This window comes from Dysidea avara, chromosome 5 (assembly GCF_963678975.1).
Source record: "Dysidea avara chromosome 5, odDysAvar1.4, whole genome shotgun sequence".
In the NCBI taxonomy this organism is placed as follows: Eukaryota; Metazoa; Porifera; class Demospongiae; order Dictyoceratida; family Dysideidae; genus Dysidea; species Dysidea avara.
Window position 1 is genome coordinate 27,173,141 of NC_089276.1, and position 17,378 is coordinate 27,190,518.

The following is a 17,378-nucleotide window of genomic DNA, read 5'->3' on the forward strand; positions in this document are numbered from 1 at the left end:
TAAACTGTTAATCACACACGCAATAGCGTAAAAAATAATTATAAAGCTAGTATGTGGATTTCATTGAAATACGTATTTAAAATTTAAATATGGTATCATAACTGAAATAATTCAAGAGTACAGGACGTCGTCCACGCGGGTTCCACTTAGGATACTTCATACGATAAGTGTGTTAACTGTAGTGTATGTTTTGTCCTGTGGTAGATAGAAGATTGCTTCATTTTTTAGTAGGGGACGGGAAAACTGAGAAGCCAAATGCGCGGTGCTTCCCCCAAATAAACAGTCTACATCCAAGTCCATTTCCTTGTGTATTTGTACCCCCATAAATCATTGCTTGAAGTATTACACTACACAGGCAGTATTCTACTTTTAATACGCCCCCTTACTTGACGAATTGTAAAATGATTTTAATAGTCCAGAAGTCGAGAAGTATATTAAAGTATCTTGCCAGAAGTATCTCATTGTTGCATCATCATGCATACATACGTGAATTTATACTTGAAGAGTAATTTCATCTATATAATGGTCTCCACGTAACTTGTTTCATAACAGATTACTTTTGTGATTGTATATTATTGATCAGTATGAACCAACCACTTGATTGTTTGATCTCATGTTTGTTCAACAGGATTCATGGTATTGTGTTGACTGGCATGCTATATCAGAGGCATGGCATTAGAATTGTGTCTGTTTTGCTTTAACTGTGAATGCTTGAGAGGGGACAATATTGGTACTGTTTGTTGTTTGAATTGTGTCTGAGAGGAGGATGTTGAACATGTAGAGAAAGTAAATAGCATCTAGAATAGATGTAGTAGTGTGCGTCACCGTGTTTATGTGTGTGCGTCACCGTGTGTGCGTGCGTGCGTGCACTCATATGTGTTTTTGTAGTGTAGTATGTGTATGCATAGATAATATAGTACAAGTAGGGATTCACAATGGTGATATCACTACGGACAATCCTCATTACGGGTAGGGACTTTGAGTGGCCCTATCTCACTAATTCTACTTTGTTTCTTCTTGAATTTACCTTGACACTTTCCTATTCTCTATTAGATTAAGTGAGTGTTATCGAATCACAGTGGTTTGCAGCCAGTTTGTCTTGGAACTTCTTCGCTATGATTGCTCAGGTGTTACACCAATAATTTTTGTGGCGCTACTACTAAAGATTGTGATAAGGTATGAGAATTTTTTATGCAGCAACTAAGTCTCCAATGACTGAAGATTTGTATGAAGGTTATATTTTGTGAAGTGAGGCTGATTCTGAGCCCGTAACCAAGACCCATCAAACCCGTAACGAGGATTGTCCTTACATAAAACTATTAGTTCCTACGGAAAGACGTCACTGTTGCGAATCCCTACTTGTACTATATTATCTATGGTGTGTGTAGTGTGTGTGCATGTGAGGCAGCATAGCCAAGTGGCTAGAGGATTGGCCTGTTAATCAAAAGGTTCCAGGTTTGATGCCCGGTTATGCCCAGTTGCTGTTGTTGTTGTTTCCTTGAATAGGAAACTTTACTCACATCTACCCAGCTGTATAATGTAGACCTAGTGGCCTGGTGTCAATTGGGGAAGTGGCCCACCCAGCTATAATATCAACGGGTACCTAATGTTAACTGCATGGGAAGCAAATACCCAACTGTCCTTGTCTCACTTGGTGATGTTAGGGTCATATGGAACCTTAGGTTCCACAGCCTCTCTTGAACCTGGACATTGTGCATTTTGTAAGCCTTGGCTTTTTTGTACACTTTCAGATAAAAGCATGAAACTTGGTAAAAAGTTTGTGTATGACAAAGATTATTTTTCTAGCCACCTAAGAATTGACCTCTGGTGACCTTTATGGGCAATTTTATGTTCAAAAACTGTCAGTTTTGTCTCTATTTCATGTTTGTATGATCCAATACCCACAAACTTGGTGTCAAATTTAAGGTCTTGCCCTAAAGAATAAGTTGGTTTTTACAGAAAGTCCATGGCTTAATTCGTTCTAAAGTTACAGTAATTTAAATGGTAAATCATGCCACTATTTTCTCCCACCCACGCAAAGTTTGAAATATATACAGAAGAGGTTTACTTTTGTAGTACTTATACTGTATGAAAATTTACCATGTGTAATAGGTAGGAGGGATAGGTCAATGAACTACCATGGGATATGTACCCACTGCATGGTGGGTTTATGTACAAGGTCTAATTTTTGTGAATTTTACTAATTGAAGCTTAATTGATCACAAAATTTTACTGTTTTCGTGTGAATGCATTTTGACTGCCTTCTAGATTCTAATTTTTTATTAAATCATCATATGCATGCAAAACAGTTGCTTGTATTCTGTAGTTTGTGATTGCAGGAGTTTCTGTTGTGAACTGTATATCAAGTTCCTATTAACCTCTCTAATCCAACACCTCTAGCTCTAATCCAGAATACCTCTGTAATCTGACACTGGCTGACTGTTTGCTGCACCAATAACACTTTGTCTGTTTGATATTGTTTTAAGTTTTTTTGCCCCATTTAGCATCTAGTTTTAGCATAAGCAACATGTCTTTGATTGTTCACAATTTTTATGGAATCATAGCGTTGATCTCTATTCAATGCCATTTTAAGTATAATGTATGCATGTTTACAGGTATTGTATTATAGTCTCATCATATATGGGAGTGCCGTACTGGGTGATCACTACATAAGTTATAACATCCTGACCACCTGTAAGCGTTCAAGCGTTAATCGGATGGCCACTTAACAAATAATAACCCAGTGCATTCTAGAGAGCTAACTAGGTAAGACAGACACATTGCTCAATGCCATACATACCCTATTGCTAGGTACTGGTCAATGTGTTGGTTTAAATCAAACCATTTTGTCCACAAAGTGGTGTGACTTATATTAGCTATAATATTATGTTGTACTTCTAAAACATTTGTCTGCCGGGAATGTAGAAACTTAGTAAGTGTTCTTAATTCTTATTTGTATTTATTTTATATAGTGTATTTTACTGTGTATTGTCAAAAAGCTATACCGTATAGTGAAAGAATTGGCAGTTTATATTGAATAGTAGAGAATAGTGTAAATACCATTAGTTGAAACAGCCTTATAATATCATGTATAGATGTATAGATCACCAGTAAGCACTGTTTAATGCCAGTTCCTTGCAATACCAAATCGTGATACACCAACGTAACCCTTGGTATACTGTATATATGTACAACAATTGAGGGTGTGTAGAACTACATTGGAGTTTAAGAAGGGTAATAAGTAAAATATTGCATGCTTAAATCTACTTTTTACCCATAGGCGTTAGCCATACGTGTGTGTTCTACCTCATTTTAGACGAGCAGTGTATTTACTGTATAATGTATACTATATCTCCTGAAGTTAAATTTAACTTGTATAGAGAGGTGGTCTCTTAGCACAGGTGGCCACTACGTATGAGACAAGTTTCGGTGTACTGTAATGATATATCTAATAATTATGTTGAGAATATAATCTGTAGTATGTATAGGTGCTATTTTTGCATGATATGTGTGGGCGGGTGAAAATAGGGCTACTTTTTGCTCTTGTAAATGACTATAACTTTGAAAGCTATGTTAAATGTTACTGTACTCTTCAGAGCAAGAGCATCAATTTGACACCAAGTTTGCAAATTTTGAACCTTGTATAAGTGGGATAGATGAGACATTTTAAAGCATTAAATTGGGTGTAAAGGTCATCAAAGGTCAAATCTGAGGTGGCTCCCTATCAAAAAATAACCTTTATGATACATACAATCTATGTGGTAAATTTCATGCTTTTATCCAAAAGTGCACATAAAAAAGTTCTTAACCCTAGCTAACAGTTCTCCTGCAGTTAACTAGTCATGCCACAGGAGGACTTGCATACACAAGTGCCTGAGTGGTGCACAGGCATCCCAGTGCTGGTTTGCTGGGTGGCAATAACTGTGATTCGCACAGCTGCCATAGGCTTGGCTTTGTTGTGTGTGTGTGTGCATGCGTGCGTGCGTGCGTGCGTGCGTGCGTGCGTGTTTGTATTTTGTAGAAAGTATTTTTGTAGGTGTAGTATTGTATGTACATACCATACATGTATGCATGTTGTGTATGGGATATGTTGCACTATAATAAGGTACCCTATACTCTAGATGTACTTGTAATTGTTTGCTTTTGTGTAAGTGTGTTTTATCCTTTCACTAATCATTACTGAAATATACGTATTTCACAACACAAACCAGAACTTTACAATCATTTCTCATTTAGGGAGGTTATGGCAAGACAATATCACATACAAGATCATTATAGAAGCCTGATCAGTGAACTTCAGGTTGACCCAATCCTGCCGTACTTGAAGGATCTAAAATGGCTGACCACAGATGAATATGAAACTCTCATCTCACCAATGATGAACCGTCGACAGAAAGCTGAGAAGATTTTATTACTTCAGCCGAGGAAGACAATAGGAAATTACAATGGGGAGGAGATACTTGTAAAGAGCATTATTTGGAGTGGCCAGGAAAAATTAGTACGGCAGTTGGGATGTACTGATGAAGATATACGTCTGATAAAAGGGCAGTGTCCTTACCGTATTGAGCCTGACCATCCTCAAAGTGAGCTTGTTATTATTCTAACAGTTATTTAAGTAGAGTTTGTTACGTTAGTGCTTAAATTGCTAGAATGGAGTTACCAACAATTCTGGTATATAATGAACAGTACATTTAAACAGTATTTGGGGACTGGGACATTCCCTTTCTTATAGAACACCTTGGGTTGTAGATATCTGTATACCTAAGCACAGTAGTTCCAAGTCAGTATAATAGTAATACATCTCGTATGTGTAGTGTGTATATGCAGTTTCATGTGCTATTGCTCAGTAGTGGATGTTGTGTTACAACAGGAAGAGGTATTTATTAATGTTATAAAGTTATTTATGTCAACATTGGTTGCTATGGAACATTAATGGAGTACAAATGTTTAAAAGTAAGTACATGTAGGCATATGTCTACTTATGTAGTTGTGCTTACTCGTATGAATCCCTTAGCCAACACTTTCTCTCAGATGTACTGCTATTGAACTCATACGTGGTCAATAGTATACACCTCTTCTACCCAGTCAGTAGAAATACGCGTTGTACATTACATATTATTGGTATGTACCATGAAACCACCTAACTTCAAAGCCAAATTCCAGGGTACATATCTTATAAACCCTGGCTGGCCATGGTACATTTAAGTTAAACCATGGCTGGCTATGGTACATTTAAAATAAACCATGGCTGGCCATGATACATTTAAATGTACCATGGCCTTGATATATCTGATGAGGTAACATTGTTTGTTTTTATAAGAATCCTGGCAGTATTCGATTGTGGGAGTTTATTATTACTCACGTGATGAAAACCATGAACCCGATTTTGCATTCTACAGCACTCATACGAAGGCGATTCGACACCCTTACAACCCTATGAGTTGACAAACGGAAGTTTAAGGTAAGAACTAGTGTCATGGTTAATTTACAATCGCGTGTCCGCGTGTTTGATTACGTACCACGCCCATTTTTCGTATATCACGAGGTAACCACTCTACAGCAAAGCTTACCCCTCTAGATGTTTAGAAAACATTGTAAACAGTGGTTAAACGATGTAGCAACTTTGAAACACTTGTTAAATCACAAAATTGAGTGTTTCCGTGATATTCATAGGATTTTCCCCGTTTATGGTAACAAACGTAACTGCAACGTTACTTGCTGCTGACCCATAATCGAATTTTACAAGACTCTCTATATAATAAATCCAGCGGGTTGCCTCATATTGGCTTGGGTGATTAGTCGCCCACCACAGTAGGCTATTAGCCTACATGGTACATATCAGTTGTATCACGTGCCCTCGTGATTTGCCTGATATGTACACCCACGCTCTCGGGCCTAACGGCCCTCGAGCTTGGGTGTACATATCAGGCAAATCACTCGGGCACATGATACAACTATTACATGTAACCTCTTTGAGCAGGCATGATAAAAAATGTTTGTCATGCTGCTTCACTTACTCATTTCCTTTACTATGGAGTTGGGTGTTGATTTCTACAAACCACAAACTTAGAAAGTGCAGCTGCAGCAGCAGTAGCAGTAGTATGCAATAATTTTGGTAGCATAGCCAGTTAGGATCTATCTGGGGTATCATCTAACTAGGTCTGTGACACTTGAAGAGATCTTATTGTACTTATCATAAACAGAATGAGGAGATAGTTTTCTGGTTAACCAAGGCTTACTTGCTAGAGTTTTAATAGAATACACTTATAAGCCTTTCTTCTCATGCGGTCTTCTTGTGATCACGAGACATGAGTATGGGGAGATACACATACTGTCATGCTCACATCAAACACTTAAACTTTACAAAGAAAATTTCAACTCTTTCACTGCTTCAACTGGATTTATCCAGTTTGACACTATAATAGGCACTCGACCACAATTCTAATGCGCTACCACTTCTATCATGCGTTTTATAGTACAATGCACTTACCCTGAAATGTGCACACCCACAGAGGTCCCAGAAATTGGGATAACCGGATCCTTCATGCACTATTGCGGGTTTGTTACGTAATACCGCAAAGTTTTCTTGTTAGAAAAGATGACTGTTATGCATCCTCGAGTTGATAGTCATCTTTTGAAGTCCACTGGATTGTTATTGATAGACTAAGACAGCCAAGGATCACTGTCAGCTGTTTTTCAGAAGTGTGGTGTGATTCGCTCATGTGCATATACGCATGCGTGATACAAGATTTGGGATAAATCTCGAAGAAACCAGCCAAAGAAACAATCTCCCAGTAAGGAGACTGTTTAGAATAGCTGTATGGACTGTAATACTTACCTGTAGCAATTTTATTTGTAACTGAATACTTATTTAAGCTGCATTACCATATTTTTCAGTTTTGTAGTCTTGTAATTACTTAGCAGTTTTATTTACATAAACAAAAACAACCTAGTCGAGGTCCTTAGTCTATAGCGATTACTTAGAGGTATGGTAACTAAGTGCTATAGCGTACAGTTAAGCTTGTATAGTGCAATTTGTAGCAGACTGTATGGTCTGCCGGAAAATTCAGCAGTGAAAGGGGTATTACAAAGAGTTACACCTGGTTTAGGTACTTGATTACTTACTTATGCACATATTAAAAAAATGATCTGATGTACTTTACTGCTATGTAAAAAAGTGTTCTCGGTCTTAATTATGACATTGTAAACATGACTTTTCAATTAGAGTCTTTTGTTATTAGTGTGTGTTCTATTAGAGCAATGTTTTGCTCTTATTTCATTTTGTAGATGTATTGTCCTTTTGAATTATTGGAGGAGCAGTGTATAAACCCATGTGGTAATGTGTTATATGGCCCAAGAAGGCAGTACGCCACACCAGTGTGTTATTAACAGAAAGAATGATAGTGCAATTTTCATGTATAAGTAGCTCCGTGTAGCTTTTATGAACTGAATCAAATTTTACTATGGAAGTGTCCTCCACCTTCAGTAGTCCACCTACTACTTACTTTAAGCATACAATTAATGCTCCAGGCATTCTCAAGATATGAGTTTTCATAAGTTAGCTTAATTTTCTTTAAGTTATCCTTTTCCATCTTTTTCTTCATTTTGCATCAGAGGTGATACAATAAACAGTTGTAGAGTTATTAATGATTATTTACAGAAAATAAAGTCATGCCTACAGGGTAAACTGCTCATAAGAAGAAGCTGAAAATCGCTATGTGGATAGATTAACTATTGAATGTCAAGCCCTTTGTGGAATAAAAGCAGCAACTACAGACTGATATATAATGAAAACATGAGCACATGTAGCAGCTTGGTCACAATTAAGGTTTGTAAAAACAAATTACAGGCAAACAGTTAATAGTGACAAACTGAAAACTGCTGTGTAGGTAGTCTATCCATTATAACTTTAGCATTTCGAAACTTTGTGGTTGTAAACAGTGAATCGGAGTAGCTAAACAATTTTTACAGAGTAGGTTCAATATTTTCTAACAGAATATATAGTCATTGGCAAGATTTGGTTTAAAATTTCCTAATAAAACATCACATTGGGTTCAGTGTTGACCAACCGAGAAAGCACATTAGAAGAGGTTCAACCTGTTAGGTGAATCTGAAGAAGCTTTAAACATGACATCAATAGAACTTCTATATACAGTACTAGTACAGCCAAGCTATGAAAAAAGACCCAAGATGAAAAAAGAAAGGTGGCAGTCAAGAAATACTCATTGCAACCATTTCTTGGCTGCCACCTTCAAGCTTACAACCTTGGTTGTTTATTTAAAGAGATACACACAATTTGGATGCTTTGGTATAAATATCACTTCTTTGTATGTGTAAAGCCTTAACTGTGTTAATGCCAACTTTTATCATGTACTGTATGTAATAGTTATACCATGGCTGCGAGGGATTTTGCTGATATATACACCCAAAGCCCGAGGGCCGCAGGCCCAAGGGCTGCGGATGTATATGTCAGCAAAATCCCAAGCAGCCATGGTACAAGTGATATATATCACTTGGGGCTTACTCACCTAATAGGTGAAAGAACTAATGAGAACTCATCCCATTTGTTTTATACAGTAGCATCTGAAGATCAATTGTGGTTTTAATAGCGTGGGCTAATAGCCATCAAAACGTTGTCCATACGTTAAAACGTCATTAATACGTTACTATGCTTCAACACGCAATGTTAGAAAATTTGCGACTGTGGGATGGAGTTTATATTGTTATCATTTTGGTACTAAGTTAAGCCAACTAACTTCGCTATTGGGACAGTAAGTAAGTTATTATATTAAGTACTTAGAACTGTAAGTTACTAACCTATTTCAATGTAGCAGTAGTAGCTTTGCTGTTCCATGGACTGTTCAAAGGCTGATACGCGGTGGGTAGAAATACGCATCCACAATTGCCCAAACAGTTGTTTTTTGCCTTCATTATCCTTTAGTAACAACCAACTACTCTATCTTAGCCTATGTACTAAGCTTAGCAACCTCTACAAAACCGAGTCCCACAATTCAAAGCTCTATGTCGCTCAATATAACGAGTCAAAGTGCATCGATTCTTTGGTATCAAAGTCATTGGCAAACCGCTTTCCCATGATATTGCCCGGGCAATATGCGAGTTAACCACCGAGCGGTGCCTTTGAACGCCCACACTAAAGTGGTATATTAATCCCTATTTTAGTCATGAGTGAAGTACGGATTAAATGTCCACTAGTATATCTTCTGGCGTAGGCGACCTCCCTTGTTTCACTACTTTTTATTACTTTGATCCCTAATCAAAAATTAAAAAAAATTATTCTTAATACATGTGTATTTGTTGGGTGAATTTTCTATTAGGATGGCTGTTCTATTAGAGTATTTGATCATGCATTCTAAGCACATTAGGCTTTTGTCAGTTCACTGGGTACTAAGATCATTCATTATGTTTATTGTAGCACTACCTGGTTTCTATGGATACACTCCACGAAGTCCTACTGTGATGAGTCCCACTGTAATGCAGTATCATCAAATTCCTGCCACCCCAACAAGTCCACTACTAACTCCTGGTGCTATGATGAACTATGGACCAAATGCAAGTGGAAGGAACCAAGGTGGTAAGCTAATATATCACATTTATCTATAGTAAGTGTTGTACCATAAAATGAAAGGTTTCAAATGAAAGTTTTTTTTTCAATTTGCTAAACTCGCCCAACTTTTGTATATTAATAGCCGTAATGGAATCTAAAATATTAGGGTGCTGTATTTTCCAGTTTCTATTTCAAAGTGGATCTTATATAGTGACCTATCAAAGCTCATGTCAGTGACCCTAAGAATCAGAGCAGCTTTTATTGATCCCAGAGTCTTTTGAATGCTACAAGGATGTATCATTCCATCTTGCTGTTTGTTCACTAGGGCCTGGGCCTGCTATGATCCTATACTGTCACAATGATGGTCCTGCATCTGATTATGTACTAACACTATCTGACTTCTTGAGTACTTGTGGAGTGGACTGTGACATTGACCAGTACCACGCTAACGACAACATCACTGACTGGGATCAGTGGTGGGAACGGAGGATAAATAATGTTATTGCAAGGAATGGGTTTATTTTATTTGCTGTAGCATACAATGACCATTTGAAAAAGTGTATGGCTGAGTCAAGAAGAATCCAAATGAGTCATGGGTTTATTAGTGGGTTGTTGTTGAGTAGTATGATAGGAGATCGTAACAAGACTAGCCGTATTATCCCAGTGTTTCTTGATGCTGTCAATGGTGCACTCCTTCCTGGTGTTCTCTCTCAGAGGACTAGCTACTGTGCTAATATTAGAGTCTTGGAGACTACTGTAAATGGTCCTGGCAGTGCTGAAATTTTGGATATGCCTGGATTGGAGTCTCTTAGAAGTTTGGTGTTCAGACTTACTGGACAAGTAGAAGTGGAAAAACCAATGGTTGCTCCTGTGCCACAAAATTCACGTGAGTTCATATCTGTTTACTAAAAGCACATACTAGTAATAGAGTTTGTTGTTGGCGGAGGGTATACCGTCTAGCCAGAAATTTTTGCGTGACAATTTTCACAGATTCTGCAAGTAATCATGGCTTTGTGAAAATACAATCGTGAAGTACTATTGTGTACTTTAGCAAAGCATTCATGAACATTTTCTAGACGTTCATGAATTAAAAATTGTGAAAATTAAAAGGTTTCCTCCCTTGAAACTTTCCTGCTAAACAGTAGTACAGTGTATGTATACATTGAGCTGAACCCTCAAAAACAAATAATTCCAGGACTGCTAGGCAAACGAAAATAAAGGTTTTGACAATTTAAAAAATCTATATCTAACTGCCTGTGTTTTCTTGTTTCTAATATTGTATTTGATGTTCTAACTCATTTCAATGTCTGACAACCAATCAAAATTTGCACCATATATTTCCTAGAGAAGCTATAGGAGTGAACCACCGCCTTTTAAAAAAAATTGTACTAGACCCAATCCACACATGTATGCTTTAATACTGTCACCACTAATTCTGTTATTGGCTAAAATGTTATTTTTCTGAAGAAAATCCACTTTTTACAATTTTACCTGTTTTCTGAGGGCTCAGCTCAACTTGTAGTTTCTGTCCACTCTTTAAGCCTTCCTTTACCAGTAAATCATTTACTGGTATTAACAGTTATGCCCTATGTTTGAGAACACTTTGTTAGCACCTACAATTAAAAATGATAGTAGTAATTGCATATTAACTTTTTCTAAAGCTGAAGTTCATGTTTGAGGTTGTCATATTTATGTCATTCATATTCCCTCATTATTCAGTGATGTTTTGTCATATTTAATAGGTTCTTACACTCTACCAGTACAAGAAAATGAAAACCAGATCCCTGCTGGTGCTTCAGCCAAACCAGTTGCCTTCATCACAGACGATCAATTACGAAACCTTGCTGGTCAAATTAATCGAAAGAATAAAGGTTGGAGACCACTAGCTTTGCAACTTGAAGTCAAATATGCAGACATCACTAAAATTGGAAAGAGCTGTGAAGAGGACAAACAAGCTTATGAGATGCTTAAGTTGTGGAGAGGCACTAACTCTACAATCACTATCAATGACTTGCAAGAAATAATAAATAAATTGTAGCCTGTATTTCATGTGTTAAAATATTTGTTACTGTTAATGCATGTAGTGTGTATCGTATATAGTATCTATAATTAATTGTGATTATTAGTGCCTACCTGGACTGCAGGAATTCACAAAATCAAGTTATGTGTCACTGAGTATAGTAACATTTATATAGCTAAATTTCCCAGTATTAAGTTAGCAGGTACATGCCTGTTTAATAATGCCGCAAAAGAATCATTTTTACTGATTGTATAAAGTGTTTTGTACTTTTGTTACTGCATGACAATGGCTAAAGAAGCTATTCTTTACATCTAGCCCCCAGGAGGGGGTAAGTATATGTTTGTATTTTCCGTGGTGCAGCTAGCTTTTTTTGTTGTCTAAGTTCCCAATAATCAGTGAAAAGTCATTCACAACTATAGTTTTTTGGCTACAACTATCCCCTTTTTAGCTCCTGGTAACTGCTAAGAATATGTGTTTGAGTTAGCTACTATATGGAGTTCCCCAATGCTTCTAACAAGTATCTATGGAAGTCACATGATGCACCTACTTTACTATGGTTACTTGCATGAACTCTAGCTAACACTCTCAGCAGTATACTTTAATATGGTGTTTAAAGTCAGGATTCCTGGTGGAGTATAAAATAGGAAGGATGATATAATTGTCTTGTTTCTGTTTGGTAATAAGATGGAATTAATATTGGAATATTTGATGATAATCTGTGTTTACCAGTCTACAAAATTCCTCTGATCCATTCTACTGTTCACATTGTTAGCTAAAGCAACATGCCATAACCATCTTAGATCTGAAAGCCACAATTGCTTTACTCACTGAAACTCACAGCTCCCTAGACCTTGGTCAAGTCATTGGAGCAAGTCTGTATCAATACCTGATGAATCAACATCGGTACATTGTCCCTAACAATAAACCATCATCATTTTTAGTCACTACAGGTATATATGTAGCTATGAGGACAAGAAGTACAACACAGTCATGTATGGCATTAACAACATCTGAATCTGGTTGTCTGGAAAATGACTTACAATGAATTCGCCAAAGTTGATCTTCCAATTCAGGCCAATTTAGTCACAGATTGCTTCTGATTGGGTAAGTACAAATCTGATGTTTCACATCCCTCTCATTAAGTTCCTATGATCCACAGAAGCCACATAACCAAAACTGCCTCGTTCCAAGCTCCAGTACAAATCAAATCTGATTTGACACCCACTGAAAGGAAAGCTAAATCTGTACTACTAAAAGAGAGATGGACATTGGTGCGATTAGGCTTTAACAAAAAATTAAAATCAGAAACAAAGGCATTTTCATTGACAACAAACTTAATTGACAGTACCAAAATTAACATTCTGAACTATGTCATTCTGGTCATAATCCTCCACTCCCTCTAATGACATCTACCATCTTCTGCAACATCTGCAGCAGCTCAATGACTGCTATTATAAGAACATAAGAAGTGTTGTTAACAAATTAATTATCCTCACTTCAAACTATGATTTATTCCCAGGATTTTGACATTGTAACAATTACTGGGACCTGGCTTTCCAACAGCTTTTTGGACAATATTGTCAGTAAAATTCTCCCCTCTCCCAATCATTGAGTTAAGGTAGAACTTTCACAAACCTCTATCCTATTTTTTGTATGCTTGCCTCCCAATCCTACTCCACTATCACAAATCCTATCCCTCTCAAGCCATTTGTCCCAGTTTTCACCATCCTGCAACATTATATTGTTAGGCGACTTCAACCTTAACTGGGATACTCTTTGTGAAAATTCTTCAGTTGGCGATGCTTTTATGATCTCCTCCTAACAAACATTGAGAATCTCATTGGAAGTATTTCAGTCTGCCCAAATGATAATGAACAAATATCTTCTGCCCATCATGTTTGGACTATCTCATGTCAGGCCAGAGTCATCAGACAACATGTATATGACTATTCCAAAGCAGACTTCCTCAGTATGAATGAATACATTTTCAACTCTAACATTATCAACTGTTTTTACATTTCCAATATCGAAACTACCTGGACTATTATCAAGTATGTTATTTACGAAGCTATGATGTTGTTTATCCCCAAATTCCCGTTCCGCTCTAAACAATACCCTAAGTGGTTTACCAAAGATTTACGTCACAAATTAAAATGTTTGCATACTCTTAAAAAAACCTACAAGTGCTCTATACCACAATGCAACATGACTAAGTCAAGCTGAAGACTCATTCCAGCACAGTGCAGCTATGGTTAAATCCAGTTATGAAACTGACCTCATCACTAGCACTCAAACCCTGCCATCTATCGTCATATCAGAAGTTTTTCTAAACCTGCAGCTTCTGTTTTGATTCTACCGCACTAACATCTCTAGAGCAAATCTCTTCAACCAATACCTTTTCATTACAACATTCTGGGTACTGGATTTGTGAAAGGGATCTTCCACACACATACAATAAGAATTCTAGCCTTTGGCTTAAGATCATGAGCTGTCAAAGTTGGCAACACAACAAAAATAGTGTTCCAATAGTGTTCCAATTCTACCTATATACTAACTCTGTCTTTAGTCAGTATTGAAACAACTAATTCAAAAAACTCAAGGCAAAACAGAGCACAAATAACTCCAGTGCTATTCAGTATTGGGGCTTGTTATCTGATTTTGTTTGAGCCTAAGTGAAATTTTGTAGAAGTAGTTCCAACACAAAAACATATAGATGGAATAAATACAGGCAGTATTTGTGTATAAGAATCATGCTGTGTAATTTGATGTGTGTGGAAGACCCCTTTATGTAAATCTGTTTGCTTTCATTTACAGCCATAACATGATAATTTTGTAGGCTAATCTTGTGCTCAATTTTGTAATGATATGAAAATTTATTCAACCTATACAAAAGCATGTGAACCAATTATAGTTTAGCTAAGACCACACCCTCTTACTTATTTTCACACTCATTTTGTACTGATTTCTTCTATTTAATATGCTGATTTACCAACTCTATACTCTCAAGATTTTGCTTGTGAAGCAACTAATCCTGGGGCCTTATGATCAAAAAGCACTGCAACACTCTGTCAAAATAAAATATTAACAAACAACACTTTCATGTTTGATCATGATTTTTTTATCATTTGCTGGCTATTTACTGGCATAATTCTAAAATGTGTTACCAAATGCCATAAAATTTAATTATCATTAATTATTTTGCTGGTGCAATGTCTGTCAAGAATTTGTACCTCATGAAAGTGGTCCAATTTGAGATGTGGTAGGGTGTAGATTTCAGTGGTTGTTTGGAAGATGTATAACTAAATACATAATTGCATTGTAATGCCTTAATTTACTTCCCTTGTTATTTAGCTAAATCAGTGCAGTTACCACCTCCCAATTAATTCAGATAATATAACAGATAATATAACTTTGACAGACTACAAAAAAGAAAATGCTATTAGAAAAAAGTGAGTTATATAATTGTAGCTGTCAGTGGCGTAGCCAGGAAAACATTTTTACCGAGGCAAAGTTTATACAATGGCATAATTGAGAGGATCTGCTTCTGACTCAACTGATTCACAAACACTTTCAAGTTTGGGTGGTACGGCATTTGCAGGTTGACTCTCATGGAAAAAAACTGTTTCAGAGTGCTGTTTTTACATGTCAAAAGTACTGAATGCTCCGGCTTAGTTAATGTTACAGTATATATACCGTGCTTCAATTACTAGACTAACTCAACACAAAAACCTGACGTAATTATTTAAATTGGCATGTGGAAGCTATTATTTGATTGTAACTGCTAATGCATGATATGATCAATTTAGTAGCTCAATGCAATGCCATGCAGTTGACTCACTGGAACTTTTGAAAAAGTAATTTAAAGACATTTTATCGTGATTTAGACCAAGCAGTGTAATGAGAATAGTGGCTATAATCTGTACTGAATGCTCTATTAGAGTATATTGCGATGACTGCTCTATTAGAGTATCTCGATCTTTTTGATACAAATTCAAGTAGCTGAAAAGTGGTCCAGCCATTTGTCACCGTGGGCTCCGGCCCTGCTTAGTACTACATCCATATAGATTCTATTATGTGTGATACAGTACTGAATGCTGTAGTAGTAACTGAGTAGAAAATTCAGGATGCCACTGAAAGCTCAGGCCTGCTTAGCCTGAATTGCTGAGCATTTTTTACCGAGGCAGCTGCCTCAGTGGTAGCTACGCCACTGGCTGTGTCTTGCTAATATATAAGTTGTGTGTCTATATATTTCTTAAGAGCCAGAAATGTATGATCTTGTCACAATTGTAATTCCTAAAGCAGAATGGCAAGATGTTGCTTTATTGTAAGATACTCGAAGTTGATGCAATAAGGGAAAAAATACCACAGTAGCCCCCCCAATAATGTTGTTGAGAACTGTTGAAAGTCTCCAGGATAAGCACTGAACAAGGAAAGACATGGTCAATATTACTGGAAAAGCTCAAAAAGGTTGAAGAACGTGCCTCAGTGGTAGAAGATATCACTGAAGCATTGCCAAGAGTACATAAAGCAGTAAACTCAGTGCCATTAAATTTTGGGTATTTAAAAGCTGCAGTTTTTGCTCCTACATTAACACATGTTTATATGCTGCATACACACATAATACTCATTGTACTATACACCTCTGTACACATAATTATGTAGCACAAATATTTACTCATGTACGTAGTTGTGAGCATTACATTTAATTTTGTGTGATTTCAATCATTAAACATAGAATTAATTTCTAGCATATAATTATAGACATTTAGGCACTTATCATCTTATAGAGTAGTAGATGACAACATAAGTTAATCATGATTTGTGACTGGATTTTGGAAAAACGATCCAAATTGCACATTAGAAGTTTCGAGATAAACGGTTTTAAAGAATTCAAGCCAGCATAACTCTCCAAGGTTAGCAAGCATGCATATGAATTTACACAAAAGATGCATCAATCTATTACCTTTCAGGCCACTTCCAGTACTTGTAGCTGCTTGTAGAGTTTCCCACCAAATAAGATAGAAAATCTGAGCAGTTGGATGAGCGAAGTAGTATCATGAGTGCTCACAACTTTACAAGTGTGCATAACATTAACACACAAAACTGAAGTTACAACTACATTACAGTTTAAAATCTAAACCTATATCCCGGGTCATTCCATGCCAAATCAACAAAAAAAAATCCTGACCTCTTTGGACTTTCATGAAATTTGGCATAGACATGGACTCTACTAAGAAAACTTGCTCACACCAAATTTGGCCCATCCTATTCTATTGATCTCCCTTTAAGATATGACCACTCCAAGTTTATTACAAAAAAATACATGGGTTTAATAAAATAGCCATAACTTAGTCAGTGATTGTCACAAAATCTTTCTGTTTAGAGTTTTGGAATGTTCATTAAATTCTCTTTCAAGTGATATATAATGCATTATAATTTCTCAAAGGAAAAGGTAAGCCACCAAAATGTGACTTTTTCCTTTGATCTTACTTTTTTCAAAAAGGATATTTCAATTAGTTTCATTTTTTTGTTCAAATATTCTTTTAATACCCTTCTTTCATGACAGTAAGTGTGAAGTTGGGATGGCAAGTAGATCATGAGTTATGGCTAAATACGTAATTTTACATACTACTGGGGATATAAGTATAAACGCTACTACAACATTATAAACTTTACAATTAAATTATAGTATGGAATCTCATCAGAATGTGGTCAAGTTGCAATACACATACAGTTGGAGGCATAGTATAGAAGTATCATAAGGTGATTAAACAGAAGTATATCAATACTCAC

General features: G+C 36.5%; 1 protein-coding gene across 1 annotated transcript; it reads left to right on the forward strand.

Moving 5' to 3' along the window:
- The first annotated feature begins 1,070 nt into the window (after window positions 1-1,070).
- Window positions 1,071-11,703, forward strand: LOC136256325 (uncharacterized). Its single transcript, XM_066049249.1, has 5 exons — window positions 1,071-1,176; window positions 4,237-4,583; window positions 9,434-9,592; window positions 9,891-10,451; window positions 11,308-11,703. The coding sequence occupies exons 2-5, from the start codon at window positions 4,244-4,246 to the stop codon at window positions 11,601-11,603; spliced, it is 1,356 nt and encodes a 451-aa protein (XP_065905321.1). The 5' UTR covers window positions 1,071-1,176; window positions 4,237-4,243; the 3' UTR covers window positions 11,604-11,703.
- The last annotated feature ends 5,675 nt before the right edge of the window (window positions 11,704-17,378 follow it).